This window comes from Chiloscyllium plagiosum, unplaced genomic scaffold (assembly GCF_037043375.1).
Source record: "Chiloscyllium plagiosum isolate Xiang-an unplaced genomic scaffold, Cpla_swu_hap1 HiC_scaffold_15, whole genome shotgun sequence".
Lineage (NCBI taxonomy): Eukaryota > Metazoa > Chordata > Chondrichthyes > Orectolobiformes > Hemiscylliidae > Chiloscyllium > Chiloscyllium plagiosum.
The window spans coordinates 15,057,652-15,075,976 of record NW_028270153.1 but is presented as its reverse complement, the minus strand read 5'-3'; the positions used below and the strand labels follow the sequence as shown (position 1 = coordinate 15,075,976).

Genomic DNA, 18,325 nt, shown 5'->3' with positions numbered 1-18,325 from the left:
TAACATATGAAGAGAGGCTGGGGGGATCAGTCAGGACTACATTCATTGGAGTTTATAAGAATAAGGGGAAATCTTGTAGAAATCCAAATATTTCTAACAGGACTCTACAGGATAAATACAGGAAGGATCTTCCTGATCATAGAATCCCTACAGTGTGGAAACAGGCCATTCAGCCCAACAAGTCCACACAGACCCGCTGAAGGGTAACCCACCCAGACCCATTCCCCTATTACTGTACATTTAACCCTGACTAATGCACCTATCCGACACATCCCTGAACACTACGGGCAATTTAGCATGGCCAATCCATCTAACCTGCACATCTTTGGAATGTGGGAGGAAACCGGAGCACTCGGAGGAAACCCACACAGACACGGGGAGAATGTGCAAACTCCACACACACAGTCGCCTGAGGCTGGAATTGAACCTGGGTCCCTGGCGCTGTGAGGCAGTAGTGCTAACCACTGTGCACACCGTGTCATCCCAGGGAATCCAGAACTAAAGGTCACAATCTGAAGATACAGGGTGGGCCATTTCAGACTGAGATGAGGAGAAATGTCTTCACCCAGAGGGTGAGAGCCCATGGAATCCTCTGCCACAGCAAGTGGTTGGGTTTTAAAAAAATGTTTTCAAGGGGGACTTAGATTTTGTTCCTTGGGTTGAATTGACGAAAGGGAATAGGGAGAAACTGGGAATAGAGCACCGAATTGGATGATCATACATCTTCACATTGAATAGCACAGCAGGCTCCAAGGGCCAAATGGCCTCCTGTTGCTCCAATATTCTACATTTCTATGTGCAGCTAGGCTGCAGGTCAGCAGTAATGTTAGTGAAATGGCTGAACAGACTCAAGGAGACATACAGGAGAACGGGAGGACCGCAGATGCTGGAGATCAGAGTCGAGAGTGTGGTGCTGGAAAAGTACAGCAGGTCAGGCAGCATCTGGGGAGCAGAAGAATCAACGTTTTTGGGCATAAGCCCTTCATCAGGCTTTTCCAGCACCACACTCTCGACTCAAGGGGACATACAGACTACTCCTGCTCTTATAATCAGAGATCTCATGCTCTGGGGGTGTCAGGAGTTTATTTTTCCACAGACCTTTACAAATCGTGGCACCTAATGGGAGAATGGCAGAGAAAAGGGATGCAAAAGACTCATGATTCAGGGTTATGGAAACAACACAGGTAGCTGGAATTAAAGTATCATTCCCATCTAACTCATTGACAGAACAGGCTCCAGGAACCAAAGGCTCCCTCCTTGTTCACAAGATAGTGCAGTACTTGCATCACCCACCCTGGGTCAGAGCTGAACCCACTGGTGTTCACTTGTTCCCTTCTGTACAATATGACCAATGAGGGGGCAATACAAACTGGCAACCATCTCCCAGGCAGAGTCACTGCAGCGAGCTCCCAAACTGTGGGGGAAACAACAACTGCATTTACCCATGGGGCCTGTACTCAGCCCCTGTATGTGACCGCAATGGGGGGGTGGGGTAAAGGGGAGAGAGGGAGACAGAATGAGAGAGAGAGAGAGAGAGAGAGAGAGAACAAGAGGGAGAAAAAGAAAATGAGAAAGGAAGAGAGAGAGAGAGAGAGAGAGAGTGAGTGAGTGTGAGAGAGAGAGGAGGGGAGACGGAGAGAACGAGAGGACGAGAGGGATAGAGCGAGAACGAGAGGGACAGAGAGAGAGGGAGACAATGAGAGAACAAGAGGGAGAGAGGGACAGAATGGGAGGGAAGGAGGGAGAGAATGGGAGGGAGGAAGGAAGAGACTGAGAAGGAGGGAGAGAGAACAAGAGAGAGAGGAAAAGAGGGGGAGACAGAAAGAGAGGGAGAGAGAGAAAAAGAGAGACAAGAGAGACAGAGAGTAAAAGTGGGAGGGGGAGAGGGAGTGGGAGAGGGAGAGGGAGAGGGAGAGGGAGTGGGAGAGGGAGTGGCAGAGGGAGTGGCAGAGGGAGTGGCAGAGGGAGTGGCAGAGGGAGTGGGAGTGGGAGTGGGAGAGGGAGTGGGAGAGGGAGTGGGAGTGGGAGTGGGAGTGGGAGAGGGAGAGGGAGAGGGAGAGGGAGAGGGAGAGGGAGAGGGAGAGGGAGTGGGAGTGGGAGTGGGAGAGGGAGAGGGAGAGGGAGAGAGTGGGACAGGGAGTGGGAGAGGGAGAGGGAGACGGGGAATGGGAGAGGGAGATGGGGAATGGGAGAGGGAGTGGGAGAGGGAGTGGGAGAGGGAGAGTGGGAGGGGGGAGTGGGAGGGGGGAGTGGGAGAGGGAGAGGGAGTGGGAGTGGGAGAGGGAGAGGGGAGGGAGAGAGGGAGAGAGGGAGTGGGGGAGGGGGAGGGAGAGGGAGAGGGAGAAGGAGACGGAGAGAGCACGGCCCTCCATGCTGTGAGATCGTGGCATTTCCAGCTGCACCACAGAATGGCTTTGGCTTTAAAAACCGATCCTGAGGGTAACATTGACTCTTTGCTCTAAGAGGAGCAGGGCACTGAAATCCTCATGTCTGGGGAACTTTGTACCAAAAAGTACCTTTCACAATCTCAGAATGACCCGAAGTGCTTTAGGTGAATTAAGTGCTTAGAAATCTGGTCACTGCTATACTGTAGGAAACGCAGCAGTGAATGTAGATGCAGCTCCCACAAACAGCAATGTAACAATGACCAAATAATATCCAAGCACTCTCGATAAACCGGCAAAAATGTATACACTGAAATACTGCAAGTTTACTGTATTATCACAATCTCCAAGTAGGCAGTTGAGGGCGAGACTGAGAAGGCTCTCTGAGTTTTATTTAAGATAAGGTTGCATTATTATTGAAGTGATTTTTGCTGTAAATGAAGTCTAACAGTGATGTGTATGCACCCCATACATTACGTTTCCATTACTAACTGTGTGATTTTACATCATGTGCATCTCTTGATCAAGTGGAATATTTGAGCAGCCAGCTCACCCCTGGTCCCATTGATGACAGATCATAAAACGGTTTACTGTATTTTGCAACACTGACTGGCTGGGACCGTGTAGAGAATGCCCTTACATTTCTTTGAGATAATACAGGAGCATCTTATCTCTCTCTGAGAGTCTGAGATTGATGCCTCAATTGAAAAATGGCACCAGTGAGATTGTAGCACCCCCCAAGCTCTGCATTTACCCAGCAGTCAGCTAAACCACTCGGTACATAGTCTGTGTGTTAGGGTTGGAGGTGAGGCAGCTAGAAATGGCTGCAAGCTTTGTTCATCACGGACAATAGAATTGATCCAGGATTCCAAAGGGTGACTACTGTCTAGTATGTGTGCACACGTGTGGGCCTGGAGTTGTGGAGAGATTGGAAGGATCTTATTGACATTTTCCCACAGTGAGGCACGGCCCAGTTAATCACGGCCAACACTCAGAGGGGACCAGAGAGAGGGGCGAGGGGCAGGAACACAGCAGGTACAACATGGGAAAAAAAAACGTTAAAATCCCAAAAGAACTGTGGATGCTGTAAATCAGGAACAAAAACAGAAGTTGCTGGAAAAATCAGAGTCAAGATTAGAGTGGTGCTGGAAAAGCACAGCAGGTCAGTCAGCATTTGAGCAGGAAAATCGACGTTTCGGGCAGGAGCCCTTCACCTGGAAAAAAATGAGAGCTAACATTTCGGATCCGGTGACCTTTCCTCAGTAGGACCCGAAACGCTAACTCTGACTTCTCTTCAGGGGCGCTGCCAGACCTGCTGAGCTTTTCCGTTTTGGTTTGTGGGAAAAATGTTACTTTGATATCTGAACCCCCCCCCCCACCCGCAGAACGTGGCAGTAAAGCACATAAATATGAAATATTACTTTTTTTGTGAGCCCCACATTTGAATGAAACGACTGTTTAGGACAACGTGTCACTTGACAAGACAGAATGCAGTAAGGTCACGTACTTTTCATGTCATGAGCAGGGTCGGTGTGCCGATAGATGTACCCTTCCAGGTAAGACTGGAACTTGGGCGATGGAGAAAAGAAGGCTAGGCAGATGGCCATGAGTTCCCAGCCGTACGCCAGGCTTTGGTAGCACAGATTGTCCGTGGTTTGCCTGCACAGCTGGATGTAAAGCTCATCGCGGATCCCCTGCGTTGTCCAGCACTTGGTGACAATCACCAGGGCGATGGGGACCCTCTCCATCCGGGTTTGCCGGTCACCCATGTACATCTGCACCAGCTTGAAGAGTTCGCAGGCGTCTTTTTTGATGGTGCGGTCGTTGGTGACCAGCATTGGCTTCTTGATGGAGCCTCCGACCCAGGACAGCATGTTGGCGATGGACAGCCTGCGTCTGAAGATACCCCGAGTGTGCATGTTGAGGTGCTTGGCCGCCCAGTCTTCCATGCTCTTCTCTGGCAGGGGCTTGCGGAGCGTGGTGTAAGGAAAATGGTAGCCCACGTTGCACGTCTGCCCTCCTGGGTCGAGTTGTGAGCTGCTGCCAATGTTCTGGGACTAAGGGTGGGTGGGTTGAGGAAAGGAAAACAAGTGTTAGATTGTGCTTTTGTCAACAACCGGGAATCAGATCCAGTCGCATGTTCTGACCACACCACTCCAAAATCCTGAGGCTTAATTAACCGAACTAGAATGAGTTCATCACTGGTTACCATCAACTGGAATTGGGAATACAGGAATACACCATTTGGCCCATTTCAGCTCAATTTCAACTAAACTGTGCTGCAACTCCTTGCAACCATCTTGGTCTTGAAACCCTTTCAAACAAACATCATTCCCAGCTCGGAAAGATCTGACATGTGCCCAACATCCACAGACTTTAGGAGGAGAGATTTCCAGATTTCTACCAGAGTTGGGTGACTGCGTGTCGATGTATACACGAGAGTGCGTGTATTTGTGAAAATACAAGCTGTTCTGTTCTAACGGGTGTTTCATTAATGCAAATTCGCTGTAATGTGGTTGACGAATTAGGCACGCGTTTGAACCTTTTAAAACTTGTGGTGGCTGTAACGAAATAACGCACCAACACTTTAAGTGCCGTTTCTGAAGCACGATTTTACTAGAATGTGGGGTTGCACAAGAACGCAACCATCATGTTATAGAAGAACTACCTGTATATGTATGTAAATATGTGAATGTAAGTGCATGTGTAAGTGCATATAAATGTGCATGCATTTCTGTGGACACGCACATATCTGCGTGTGTGTGGCATAAGTGCGTTTGCATATCTGTGTGCCTGGACATTGGTGTATGTGTGTGTGTGTGTGTTTGGGGGGCTGGGGAGGTGGGGGTGGGGGGAAACAGGTGGTGGAGGGCCTTATGTTTCCCTATTTTCTTTCCTGAGCTGTTTATGTTTTGGCTCTATCTTCACTCATGGCTCAAAAGACAGAGCTGCAGTTGAGATTTTGCCTGCGGACTCGTGCTGTAAATGCAGGAATTTGTTTACCCCCAGCATCCTTGTGTTTACCCCCAGCAATCTGGTATCCTTGTGTTTGAGCCCTATCAGTACAAGCTGAAACATTTTAGCAAAATGTCTCTCTGTTCATCAATATTCAAACTCTGTCATGGCAAACATGCTTCCCTCCCCACCAGAGTTAGCAGTTTCTCTTTATTTCAACCTCCCAAAGTCTTTTAACTACAGGAAGGGGCAGTGTTATCTGGATAAATAGGTGTCAGTAAACAAAGGTGGTCAGCTTTCTGGGGGGAGTTCGGTGACTTTATTCGAGACAGAGCCGACCCTCACACACCAGGAAAGGCCCACGTTTTAATTTAATTGAAAGCTGGGAATTCAGACAAGGTGTCAGTAAGGATTTTCTAATTCATCCCCAAGGCTGGGAGTGTAACAGTGACGAGGGTTTTTTTTTTAAGATTAGATTCCCTACAATGTGGAAACAGGCCCTTCGGCCCAACCAGTCCACACTGACCCTCCAAAGAGTAACCCACCCAGACCTATATCCCTCTGACTAATCCACCTAACACTAGGGGCAATTTAGCATGGCCAATTCACCTGGCCTGCACATCTTTGGACTGTGGGAGGAAAACCGGAGCGAACCCACGCAGACACGGGGAGAATGTGCAAACTCCACACAGACAGTCACCCGAGGCTGGAATCGAACCTGGGACCCTGGTGCTGTGAGGCAGCAGTGCTAATCACTGAGCCACCGTGCTACCCTTTTCTCTGGTGGATGACTGTGTGTGACTATCAGACACGGACAGCATCAAGCTCAAATGGTATGATCCAATCATAGAATCCTACAATGCAGATTGAGGTCATTTGGTTCACGGGGTCTGCATTGACCCCCCCAGACAGCATCCCAACCAGACCCAGCAACCCCCACCCTAACCCATTTACCATGGTTAACCCACCTAATCTACCCATCTCTGGACTGCAGGAGGAAGCCCACACAGACACAGGGAGAATGTGCAAACTCCACACGGACAGTCGCCAGAGGCTGGAATTGAACCTGGGTCCCAGGTGCTGTGGAGCAGCAGTGCTAACACTCAGCCACTGTGCCATGCATTCCTCCAATTAAATACCCTGTCAAAATAATCAAGCTATCAGTCACAGTCACGTGGGTGAGGTTACAGTGCGTCAACAATATTTGTGGAAATTGACCCATCCTTGGATTTTGTTGTCTGCAGAGGTGACTACTTCCAAAGTATTTCATTGGCTGTAAGGTGTTTGGGGACAGCTAGTGGTCCTGAAAGGTGCTATCTCAATGCGAGTCTCTCTTCAATAAAGGAGATGGGGACAGGAGAGAAAATAATCGCACGTTCAACGATCTTGATCACTCCTGACGTTAAACATGAGCAAAAAGAAATGACTCATTCATTCGGAAAATGGCACTGCGTGGGGACATTAGAATAGAAAGTATTTGTGGAAATTGACCCAGCCTTGGATTTACACAGAGCCTTTCACAAGCTCTGGACATCTCAAGGAGCTTTGCAATCAATGAATTACAGTCATGCTACTACGTAGGGAATTGAAATCAAAAGAGAAAATGCTGGAAAATCTCAGCAGGTCTGGCAGCATCTGTGAGGAGAGAAAAGAGCTGACGTTTCGAGTCTAACTGACCCTTTGTCAAAGCTAAAAAAAGGGAGAAATGCACTGTCATTATCGTCTCTTTATTGCTACCTTTGCTTCTGGAGTCATGACTCCCCTTCTCTCAGCCCAGTATAAATACCTCCCTATTTCTCCCTTCTTTTAGCTTTGACAAGGGTCAGTTAGACTCGAAACGTCAGCTCTTTTCTCTCCTCACAGATGCTGCCAGACCTGCTGAGATTTTCCAGCATTTTCTCTTTTGGTTTCAGATTCCAGCATCCGCAGTGATTTGCTTTTATTTGGGAAATTGAAATGTTTGACGCTGGAAAAGCATCGGTGTTTCGGGAAAAAGCCCTTCATCAGGAATGTGTGTGGGGGGGCGGGGGGGGGGAGTGGAGCAGGAACTGACAGATAAACAGGACAGTGGGGTTGGGGGTGGTGGCAAGGTAGCTGGGAAGGTGATAGGTAGATGCAGGTAGGGGCTGATAGTGTTAGGTCAGAGGGGAGGGTGAAGTGGATAGGTGGGAATGAAGATTGACAGGGAGGACAGGTCAAGAGGGCGGTGCTGAGTTGGAGGGTTGGATCTGGGATGAAGTGGGGGGAGGGGATGAGGAAACTGGTGAAGTTGATGTTGATCCCATGTGGTTGGATGCTCCCAAGGCCTCGTTTCCCTAATAGCTGTACAGTAAGCTCCCACGAACAGCAACATGATATTGACCAGATAATCTATTTTATTTTTAGTGAGAGATAAACATTGGCCAGGATACCAAAGGAAAAAAAGTCCCTGGTTCTCTTCAGAGTCATACAGGCATCCAGCATGCAGACTCTTTAGTCCAATTAGTCCATGTGACCAGGTTTCCTGAACTAAGGTAGTCAGATTTGCCTGGATTTGGCCCATATCCCTCTAAACCTTTCCTATTTGTAGAGTATTGTCACCAAATTCTTCACGTCCACCTCATCATCAAGTCAACACTCCTGGCTTACGATATAGAAGACACTAATTCTAATCCCTTTCCCCTTCTCGCTCCTCTGTATCCTTAGCTGCTCTCGAAGCAGCTAGCCTTTTAAAAGGGAAATGTCAGGCTCTGACAGAGAATTGCATTCTCTTAGCCACCCATGGTGCAAGGACTTGCTTTCCTTCCGCTAACTTCCTCTGGAAACCTTCCTACCATGAGTGAACTTTGTCTCTCCCAGACTCCCCTGAAGAGAAACAAAAACCAGTGACTAAGGTTAAAGGCGTCCTAATTAACAGACCACAAACAGAGCACAGCAAAAGAATTTAAAACCGCATTTGCTTTCAATCTGATTCAGTTCCCACTAACCCCTTCATTTTGATTTTGATGGGGTTTTACAACATTTATTTTTTGAGACAGTCACATTTTCTCTGGAATTTAATATTTCTGCTCATCCACTCACTGCTGCTCCTATTAGTGCTGGGCTTTTAAACCAACTGATTGCACAGTGAACCATCTGATTCTCCTGTTTTCCTAACTGGCTTTTTGCGAGACCTTCAGAACACTATCACCGGAGACTCTCAAGAGTCATACAGCACGGAGACAGACCCTTCGGTCCAACCAGTCCATGCTGACCATAATCCCAAGCTAAACCACCCCCACCTGCCCGTTCTTGGTCCAGATCCTTCCAAACCTTTCCCATTCATGTCCTTGGAAGAAAGTGAGGATTGCAGATGCTAGAGATCAGAGTCAAAGAGTGTGTTGCTGGAAAAGCACAGCCGGTCAGGCAGCATCTGAGGAGCAGGAGGATCGACGTTTTGAGCATAAGCTCTTCATCACCACTGCATTCACCACTTCGCCTGGAGGTTCATTCCACACACGAACCACTAAGTCAAAAATCTGCCCATGTCTTCTTTTAAAATCTTTCTCTTCTCACACTGAAAGCATGCCCCAAGTCTTGAGATCCCTCACCTTAGGGAAAAGACATCTGGCATTCACTTTATCAATGCTCCTCATGATTTTACAAACCTCGAGAAAGTCATCCCTCAACCTCCTACGCTCCAGTGAAAGAAGTCCCAGCCCCTTATAGAGGTTTATAAAATCACGAGGGGCATGGATATGGTAAATAGGCACGGTCTTTTCCCTGGAGTGGGGGAGTCCAGAACTAGAGGGCATAGGTTTAGGGTGAGAGGGGAAAGATATAAAAGAGACCTACAGGGCAACCTTTTCACGCAAAGGGTGGTGGATGTATGGAATGAACTGAAGAATTACAGCATTTAAAAGGCATCTGGATGGGTATATGAATAGGAAGGGTTTGGAGGGATATGGGCTAACTGCTAGCAAATGGGACTAGATTAACTTAGGTATATCTGGTCGGCATGGACGAGTTGGACTGACGGGTCTATTTCCGTGCTGTACATCTCTATGACTCTATCCAGCCCCTCCTTAAAACTCAAACCATCCATTCCCAGCAACATTCTGGTAAGTCTCTTCCAAACCCTTTCCTGTTTAATAATATCCTTAGTATTTGGAAGATGCCATTCTAGGTGTGATGGAGGAACAAAGGGATCTCAAAAGAATGAATCACAAAGAATTGAGGAAAAGATATGTATGACGGGGTGACCACATTGACTATAACACCACATTTGGTGGTTGCCTGACAGGTTCGGTTAGTAAAGACAGTGACCTTCACAGGCCTGGAGCTCCAGGAGGTTTTGATTCTCTGTCTGGACTGATTGATTTGGCCTCAGTTGGAATCTTACAAGTGATCTCAAGGTCCATTGGCTGATGTAAGGCAGGGGGAGGGGGGGAATTGAAATAAAAACACAGGCAATCCTCCTGCTCTCAATGACTCACAATGACCCCGTCTTGCAAATACAGATTTATGGGAATCAGGCGAAGACAAGATGGAACTCAGCTGCAATTAGCCTGCCAAATCCCACTGCTTAGACCGCGGGTGAGAAATGGTTGCTTGCAATGAGGCATTGACAGTCCTTTGGTGCTGTGCAAGTGCAGGAAGTATAGGGGTGAGAGAGACAGAAATTACAGACGACTGAGCAATGCAGTGGGTCAAGTCAGGACGTGGGATAATTCCCAGGGATTACATAGGGGGCACGGCACAGGAACAGGTCACTTATACCAATTAGTCAGTGTTTTGAGGGGAACTTTCCTCATTTCAATCTATTGCTGTAATGTTCTGCTCCATTCTCTGCTGTACATTGCTTCCTTTAACCGACACGATTTGGTTTAACCCCTCCATGTGGCCCTCTCACTGCTCGTTGGGTGAAGACCTTTCTTGTGAAATCTCTATCGGATTTCTTGGACACACCATCTCCAGTTACACTCTGTCCCACAAGAGGAAACATTCCTTCTATCAAGACTTTTCACAATTTCAAAGCCTTTTGAGGTCACCCACCATCCCCTCCCCCAGTCTGTTTCATTCAAGCAAAAAGTGACATAGAAAAGTTAAACTCTTCTTGACACAGATACCCTTGTATTTCTGGTATCGCTTCTGTAAATTTTCTCTGCACCCTCTCAGGTGCCTCTAAGTCTTTCCTGATGAAGGGCTTTTGCCTGAAACATCGACTCTCCTGCTCCTCAGATGCTGCCTGACCTGCTGTGCTTTTCCAGCACTACACTCTTGACTCTAACCTCCAGCATCTGCAGTCCTCACTTTCGCCTCTTCCAAAATATGGCAATCAGCACACAGCATTTAAATGCGGTTTAACCAAGGCTCGTTACAGGTTTAGCACAAACCTCTTACTCTTCAATTATATCTCCCGAGATGTAACATGTGGGGACTTGGTTTATGTTTTCCGTGGTAACCTTTTCCTCAGCCTTCGGTGATTTATACTCTTGAGATCCCACCTAGAATGGCATCTTCCAAACACTAAGTCAATTCCCTTTTTATTCCACTGAAATCTATTCATGTTCATCTGTGCTTAAATTTCATTTCTCAACAAATTTCCTGCAAAGGATTCGTGAAGCAAAGGAGAAATTGGGTATCATCCAAATTCCCAAAATTACATATGAGCCATTTAAACAAAGGGACTGGCAAGTCTGGAAGGTGGATGGTGCAACACGGTGGCTCAGTGGTTAGCACGGCTGCCTCACAGCGCCAGGGGCCCAGGTTCGATTCCCGCCTCAGGCGACTGTCTGTGTGGAGTTTGCACGTTCTCCCAGTGTCTGCGTGGGTTTCCTCCGGGTGCTCCGGTTTCCTCCCACAGTCCAAAGATGTGCAGGTCAGGGTGGATTGGCCATACTTGAAAAATGCCCATAGTGTCAAGGGATGTGCAAGCTAGGATTGGCCATGGGAAATACAGGGTTACAGGGATGGGGTTGGGACTGGGTAGGATGCTCTTTGGAAGGTCGGTGTGTGCTCAATGAGCTGAATGGCCTGTTTCCACAAGGGAGGGACTCTATGTATGAAGATGCAGAACCTGTGGATCCTGTGAACTATGACCAGCATTTTGGTTTTATCAAGGAAATGAAACATGCCAACAGTGTTGAAAAAAAGTTGTGGATGGCACAGTGGCTAGCACTGCTGCCTCACAGTGCCAGAGACCCGGGTTCGATTCCCGCCTCGGGATTCTCCCCGTGTCTGCGTGGGTTTCCTCCGGGTGCTCCGGTTTCCTCCCAGAGTCCAAAATTGTGCAGGTTAGATGAATTGGCCATGGGAAATTGCCCATAATGTTAGGTGAAGGGGGGTAAATGTAGGGGAATGGGTCTGGGTGGGTTGCTCTTCGGAGGGTCGGTGTGGACTTGTTGGGACTTGTTTCCACACTGTAAGTAATCTAATCTAAAAAATCAGGAATGAGAGTGCAAACACTTACAAACAGGTCATCTTATCCAAGGTTGAATCATTAAAATTCTGAGAAACGAATTCAAAGCCTGCTATTACCTTCTCACATTCTCTTTAACCATCTCGGCTTTTAGTTATTCATTAGAAACAGAGAAATAAAAGCATGAATAGTGGTGTTGTACAATGGCTCAATCTGACTCTGGGTTGCCATGGTAACGTACTTTTTCCACACACGTTGTGCTCTGGGTGCTAATGGTACAAACTCCAGCTCTTCGCTCACCATATTGCTGACCAGGAATGTCTCCGGCCATTCACGCCCCCTGTGGGGGGGGGGGGTGTCGGAAGGATTTACAGAATGTTACTGCCACATTGGTCATGGACTTTTGGTCAAACCACATTTAGAGCATTGAGAGCAATTTTGGGCCCCATACATACCTCAGGAAGGATGCAATGACCCTCCAGGGGAGGTTCACAAGAATAATCCCGGAATGAAAGGCTTAACATATGAGGAATGTTTGAGGACTCTGAGACCATCATTGATGGAGTTTAGAAGGATGAGGGGCAGCGGACTGAAACTTACAGAATACTGAACGGTCTGGACAGAGTGGATTGTTAGGAAGATGTTCCATTGGTAGGAGAGACGAGGACCCGAAGGCACAGCCTTAGAGTAAAAGGAAGACGCTTTAGAACTGAGGTAAGGAGAGACTACTTTAGCCAGAGAGTGGGGATTCTATGGAATTCATTATGACAGAGGCTGCAAAGGCCAGGTCATTGAGTACATTTAAAACAGAGATGGATAAGTTCTTGATTGCCAAGGGGATCAAAGGTTATGGGGAGAAAGCGGGAAAATGGGGTTAAAAACCTATCAGCCACGAATGAATGCCGGTGCAGATTCGATGGGCCGAATGGCCTAATTTCTGCTCCTATGTCTTACAGTTATCAATTCACATTCCCTGGCCACTAAGTTCTGAAATGGGACTCGAACCCAGAGCTTCGGACTTAGAGGTTCAGGGGCAACACTATCCACTGTGCCACTCAAAGCACGGATATGGGCATTCAATCCATATATACAGTCGAAAACAAAAGGAAAATATTGGATGCTGGAAATCTGAGATGGAATAGAAAATACTGGAAATACTCAGCAGGTCAGGCAGCATCTGCAGAGAGAGCAACAGCATTAATGTCTCAGGCCCACAATCTTTCTGATGGTCTTCAAGTCTGATGAAAATTCTTGGAGTGTTCCCTCTCCAGAGACGCTGCCTGACCTGATGAGCATTTCCAGCTTTTATTGCAGGTCACTGGGGTCAAGGGTCACACAGTTCAGGTTTTAGCTTGATGTCCAGACAGCAGCAACCAGTTCAGGGTCTCTGGAATATGTCGTGATTTACAGCACAGGTAATGAATGAGTGAGTGTGGTACCCATGAGTATACAGTTAGCCGAATCGTTTGAGGTAGTTTACCACCGAACATGTATTGGAAACATGTAGAATTATCTGTTGAGAAGTTATATTGCTGACAGCAAGGACCATCCATTCCTCCACACCCTCAAAAGCCCTTGGTATGTGTTGAAAAACCGCCTCATCTAAAGGTGTTTTATAATCCACCTGTTCAGAGATGACAAAACATTGAGAGATGAGGCAGTTCTTCAGCCCATTACCCCCAAGAGGTCAGAGGATGCAAAGAAATGAACAGTTTAATTACAGACCATAACATTTCGCGGTAATGTGGTGAGAAACAGTATTACGCAAACTCCGCTGGGACACGAACCCTGACCTCCTGGCCCAGAGGATGGGACACTACCACTGTACCAGAAGGCCCCTTAATCGCCTCATCATTGTAACCAGCAGGTAGCTCCTTTGCTTCCATGGCAGAAACATCAGTATCTCCAAGTTCTTTGTGAGAGCTTAATTTCAATTCCAACAACCTCTGGTGAGATCCCAGGTGTACATTTGGTTCTGGCAACCACACCTCGGTAAGGATATACTGCCCCTGGAGGTTTTCCTGTGCACTTTCCCCAGACTGGCAGCAGTGCCAAGGGGTTACAGTAAGTAAGGCTGGACTGCAGAAGCAGAGTGCTCTTTTACTGCCACCCGAGGTAGTGATGGAGCCAACTTTGCATTTAAAAAAAATCAATTTCTGGGATGTGGGCAGCAGTGGCCTGATCAGTACTTAATGCCCATCTCTATGGCCCATTGTTAGGAGTTAAGCTCTTTACTGTGGGTCTCAAGTTACATGTAGGCCAGACTAGCTCACTACTCTGGTATCCCTCTCCTAGAAACATAGAAAATAGGAGCAGGAACTTGACCATTAGTGAACCAAATGGCTTTTTTTTCCCTTACAACTGATAAGTCTTAATTCCTTATTTGTTACTGGATTAAAATTCCACCATGGCAGGATTTCAGCCCAGGTCCCAGAACATGATTGGCAGCAGAAACTGCAGCAGGACCTTGATCAGCTGGGCAAGTGGGTCAAGAAATGGCAAATAGGGTTTAATACAGATAATGTGAGGGGTTACATTTTGAAAAGTCAAATCAAGGTAGGAGTTTCATGGTGAATGGTAGGGTGGAACAGAGCGACCTTGGAGTTCAGGTGCATGGTTATCTGAAAGTGGAGTCAAAGATCGACAGGGTGGTGAAGAAGGCTTTTGGCACACAGGCCTTCATCAGTCAGGGCACTGAGTGTAGCAGTTGGGAAGTTATGTTGCAGTTGTACAGGACGTTGGTGACGCTGCACTTAGAGTACTGTGTTCCGTTCTGGTCACCTTGTTATAGGAAGGACGTTATTAAACCGGAAAGAGTGCAGAAAAAATTTCCAAGGATGTTGCCAGGACTCGAGGGTCTGAGTTATAGGGAGAGGTTAGAGCACAGGACATGGAGGAGGACCTTGATTAGATTCGATTCCCTACAGTATGGAAACAGGCCCTTCGACCCAACAAGTCCACACCAACCCTCCGAAGAGCAACCCACCCAGACCCGTTCCCCTACATTTACTCCTGACTAATGCACCTATCACTACGGGCAATTTAGCATGGCCAATTCACCTGACCTGCACATCTTTGGACTATGGGAGGAAACCGGAGCACCCGGAGGAAACCCACGCAGACACAGGGAGAATGTGCAGACTCCACACAGCCAGTTCTCCGAGGTGGGAATTGAACCCAGGTCCCTGGTGCTGTGAAGCAGCAGCGCTAACCACTGAGCCACCGTGCCGCCCCTTATACACCTTATAGAAGTGTATAAGATCACGAAAGGCATGGCAGGCACTCATGCACTCAGTCCATTTCCCAGGGTTGGGGAATTGAGGACCAGAGGGCATCAGTTTAAGGTTAGAGGGGAAGGAATAAAAGGGAACCTGAGGGGCAACTTATTTTACACAGAAGGTGGTACGCATATGGAATGAGCTCCCAGCGGAAGTGGTTGAGGCGGGTACATTAACAACATTTAAAAGGCATTTGGACAAATAATACATGGATAGGAAAAGTTTAGAAGGAGATGGGCCAAGTGCAGGGAAATGGGGTTAGCCATTTTGGGGTCAGCACGGACCAGTTTGGGCCAAAGGACCTGTCTCCATGCTGTGGGACTCTATGACTCTCGATGGAGGAGTCTCGTGATAATACCACTAGGCCATCACCTCCATCTCCAACAGTGGCTTGACCCATGCAACACCTTCTCACTGGAAACACATTAAACAACGACCTGCCAACATTACATAAAAAGCAGAGAGTTGGTCGTCCCCTACCTGTGGCTGGTTCCGAACGGGACTCGGCAGAGACAGACTAATCTGACTCGTCAAGCTTCTTTCCAACGAATGGCTGGAAAAGTCCACCTTTTCAAATGTCCTTTTCTGACGGACAACTTCCTGCCGCGTGGACAACTCGCTGTCGACCGAGGCTCGCATGTCCGCCCCCAACTTGTGCAGCGACCGGTTGCTGGCCACAATGTCTTCCTTGGAGCCACGGGCGGCGTACTGCCTGAGGTGACGGCCCTCAGACTGCAGCCGGATCTTGTGGATGTCGGCCAGAATGCAGCTCTCGGCCAAGTCGGCGTTCAGGCTGGACCGGCTCCCCCGGACCCCTGCGGTCGCTGTCCGACCCACCACCGCCCGCATCTCCGCCATCAGCTTCTCATTCAGAACGTTGAGCTCGCTGCTGCTGCCCAGAGAGCCCGGCCTGGCCTGGCCCGCCATCGTCTTCCTCCCTTTCCTCCTCCTGAGGCTGGGCGAGGGGCCGGTGGAGTAGCCCGAGTCCTGGTGGCTGACCACAGAGGTGGGGTACTCCTGAGACTGCACGCTGCTCTGGCGACTGTGCAGCTCGCCACCCTTCACTGAGTTCACATCCAGGGCCTTCCACGGCTGCCTGTTGCTATCCTTGGCCAGGAAAGGGGCCACCGCTGGGAGTCGGCCTGCGCTGTCGCAGTCGGAGGAGGAGGGGGCTGCCTGCTTCAAGGACGGGTCAATGTTCACCATCTGCTTGATGTACTCCCTCCCAGCCGGGCTGTACTCCGTACTGGATGGCTTCCTGGCATGTCTGGCGACGAGCTGCTGCTGGTAACTGGGGCCCTGGAGCAGCTTGGTCACCTGAGGCCCCCTGTCAGAGGTCTGGCCCGCTCCGGCCCGGTGAGCACCAGATTCGGCACCGGGCCCGCACCCTTGGTCCACCTCCATGGGGGGCTCGTCGTAAATGGGCGACTCGATGGGGGGCTCGTCGTAAATGGGGGCCGAGGAGGCACACTTCGGGGACAGAGGCCTGGCTGGGCCCGGTTGAGCCTTCTGGGAAGCCTGGCACGGGGGGACACTGGTCAAAACGAGGCAGAAGCCGCCGTTCTCTGTCTTCTTCAGATGCAGGGAGGGCTTGGGTTCGAGGGGGCACGCCGCTGTTTTACTGCCCAGCGGGAAACAGCCTGGCTGCTGGGCCTGACCCACGGCCTTGCTTGGCTGGACGGCTCTCTGGCCGGTGACCGGAGGGGAGCTCTGCTGCTGGGTAGAGACGGAGCTCGTTCCGCTGTCGACCTTCACCAGCATCGCTGCCTTGGTGCCTGGGGAAGGCTGCCACGGGGAGTTGGACCTGAGGAAGATGACAAAGGTCACATTTAGCATCACACAATCCACATCGCTGAGCGTTAAAAACACCCCCCCCGGAACAGAACCTTAAAATCAAAATACACACAGTTAACAATTGTACCGGAGTGCAGCTGATCCAAATCACAAACAGCAACCTGCCAACACCGCACAGGAAGTGAACATCGGACCGTTTGACTAGTGTTGATTCATTTGAAGCAGTACTCCACATTCAAATGCAAAAAAGATATAAATAGAAACTCTGGAATTAGTAAGTGGCCCAATGCCTCTTTGTCCCACCAGCGACACTGAAGAAACCGGACCATTCTGACGCGTCACTTGCTTTCGTGAGTTAACGCGCCATAACCATTAACAAACTGCTTCTTCACTTGCCTATCTATCTCTCCTTAAGAAATAGAAGCTGCTCTCTGCCCCACGACTGCACTTTTAGCTCGACGCTTACAAAGCTTGGGCACGGTGTGTCGGTCATCAGTCTCTGCTGGCTGTTACGTGTGGGAGAAAGAGGAATTTAGTTAACATGCGTTGCAGTAGGCCAGGGTCAAGTCCACACTTGATTGTCTCATCCGAAGCAAGAGGCCTGAAACCATGTGACAGGCTGGGGAGGGAAAGGTCACTTTGCTCCAGGCTACTGGAGCTAAGAGGGAAGACAGCAAATAATTTAACCCTGCAGTTTGTTCAAACAAATGATAAATCCACTACAACTTGCTGTCAGGCTCAGACTCCATAGGGTCTAGTGCATGCTCCACGTTCTGGGAGTATGCACCAATCACCGGCAGCTACTCCTCATTTATCCAGATCACGGGCAGAACCTTGGTGCAACAACAACATTTGTTTATACCCAGGGTACGGAAATGCAGCTAAGTACTTCAAAGGCAAATCATAACAGGTGTCGAGATAAATTCATGGAGGTGTTCAGCACGGGAAACAGACCCTTCAGTCCAACTCATCCATGCCGACCAGATATCCCAATCTAATCTAGTCTCATTTGCCAACACCTGGCCCATATCCCTCTAAACCCTTCCTATTCATATACCCATTCAGGTGCCTTTTAAATGTTGCAATTGTACCAGCCTCCACCACTTCCTCTGGCAGCTCATTCCATACACGTACCACCCTCTGTGAGAAATAGTTGCCCCTTAGATCTCTTTTATATCTTTCCCCTCTCACCCTAAACCTATGCCCTCTAATTCTGGACTCCCCCACCCCAGGGAAAAGACCTTGTGTATTTATCCTATCCATGCCCCTCATGATTTTATAAACCTCTATAAGGTCACCCCTCAGGCTCTGACACTCCTGGGAAAACAGTCCCAGCCTGTTCAGCCTCTCCCCATAGTTCAAATGCTTTGACCCTGGCAACATTCTTGTAAATCTTTTCTGAACCCTTTCAAGTTAATGAAACAGGTGACCAAAGACATGAGTAAAGGGGTGGGATTGCGGGAGTATCTCAGAGGAAGTGAGGGTTTCAAGTGGAGTCCTTGTGGTGGAATGATTAAAAACCAGGGGGCATAGGA

At 48.7% G+C, this 18,325-nt stretch overlaps 1 protein-coding gene across 4 annotated transcripts in view; it reads right to left on the bottom strand.

Annotated features, from left to right (window-relative positions):
- LOC122560264 (rho GTPase-activating protein 39) overlaps window positions 1–18,325 on the bottom strand; it is a 207,307-nt gene that overhangs the window by 20,588 nt on the left and 168,394 nt on the right. For all 4 annotated transcript variants that reach the window (XM_043710784.2, XM_087994754.1, XM_043710785.2 and 1 more), the window contains exons 3-4: window positions 15,477–16,800; window positions 3,892–4,441 (exon numbers count right to left, since the gene is read on the bottom strand). In XM_043710784.2, the coding sequence (XP_043566719.1) occupies window positions 3,892–4,441; window positions 15,477–16,800 (1,874 nt within the window). The remainder of the gene's footprint in view (window positions 1–3,891; window positions 4,442–15,476; window positions 16,801–18,325) is intronic.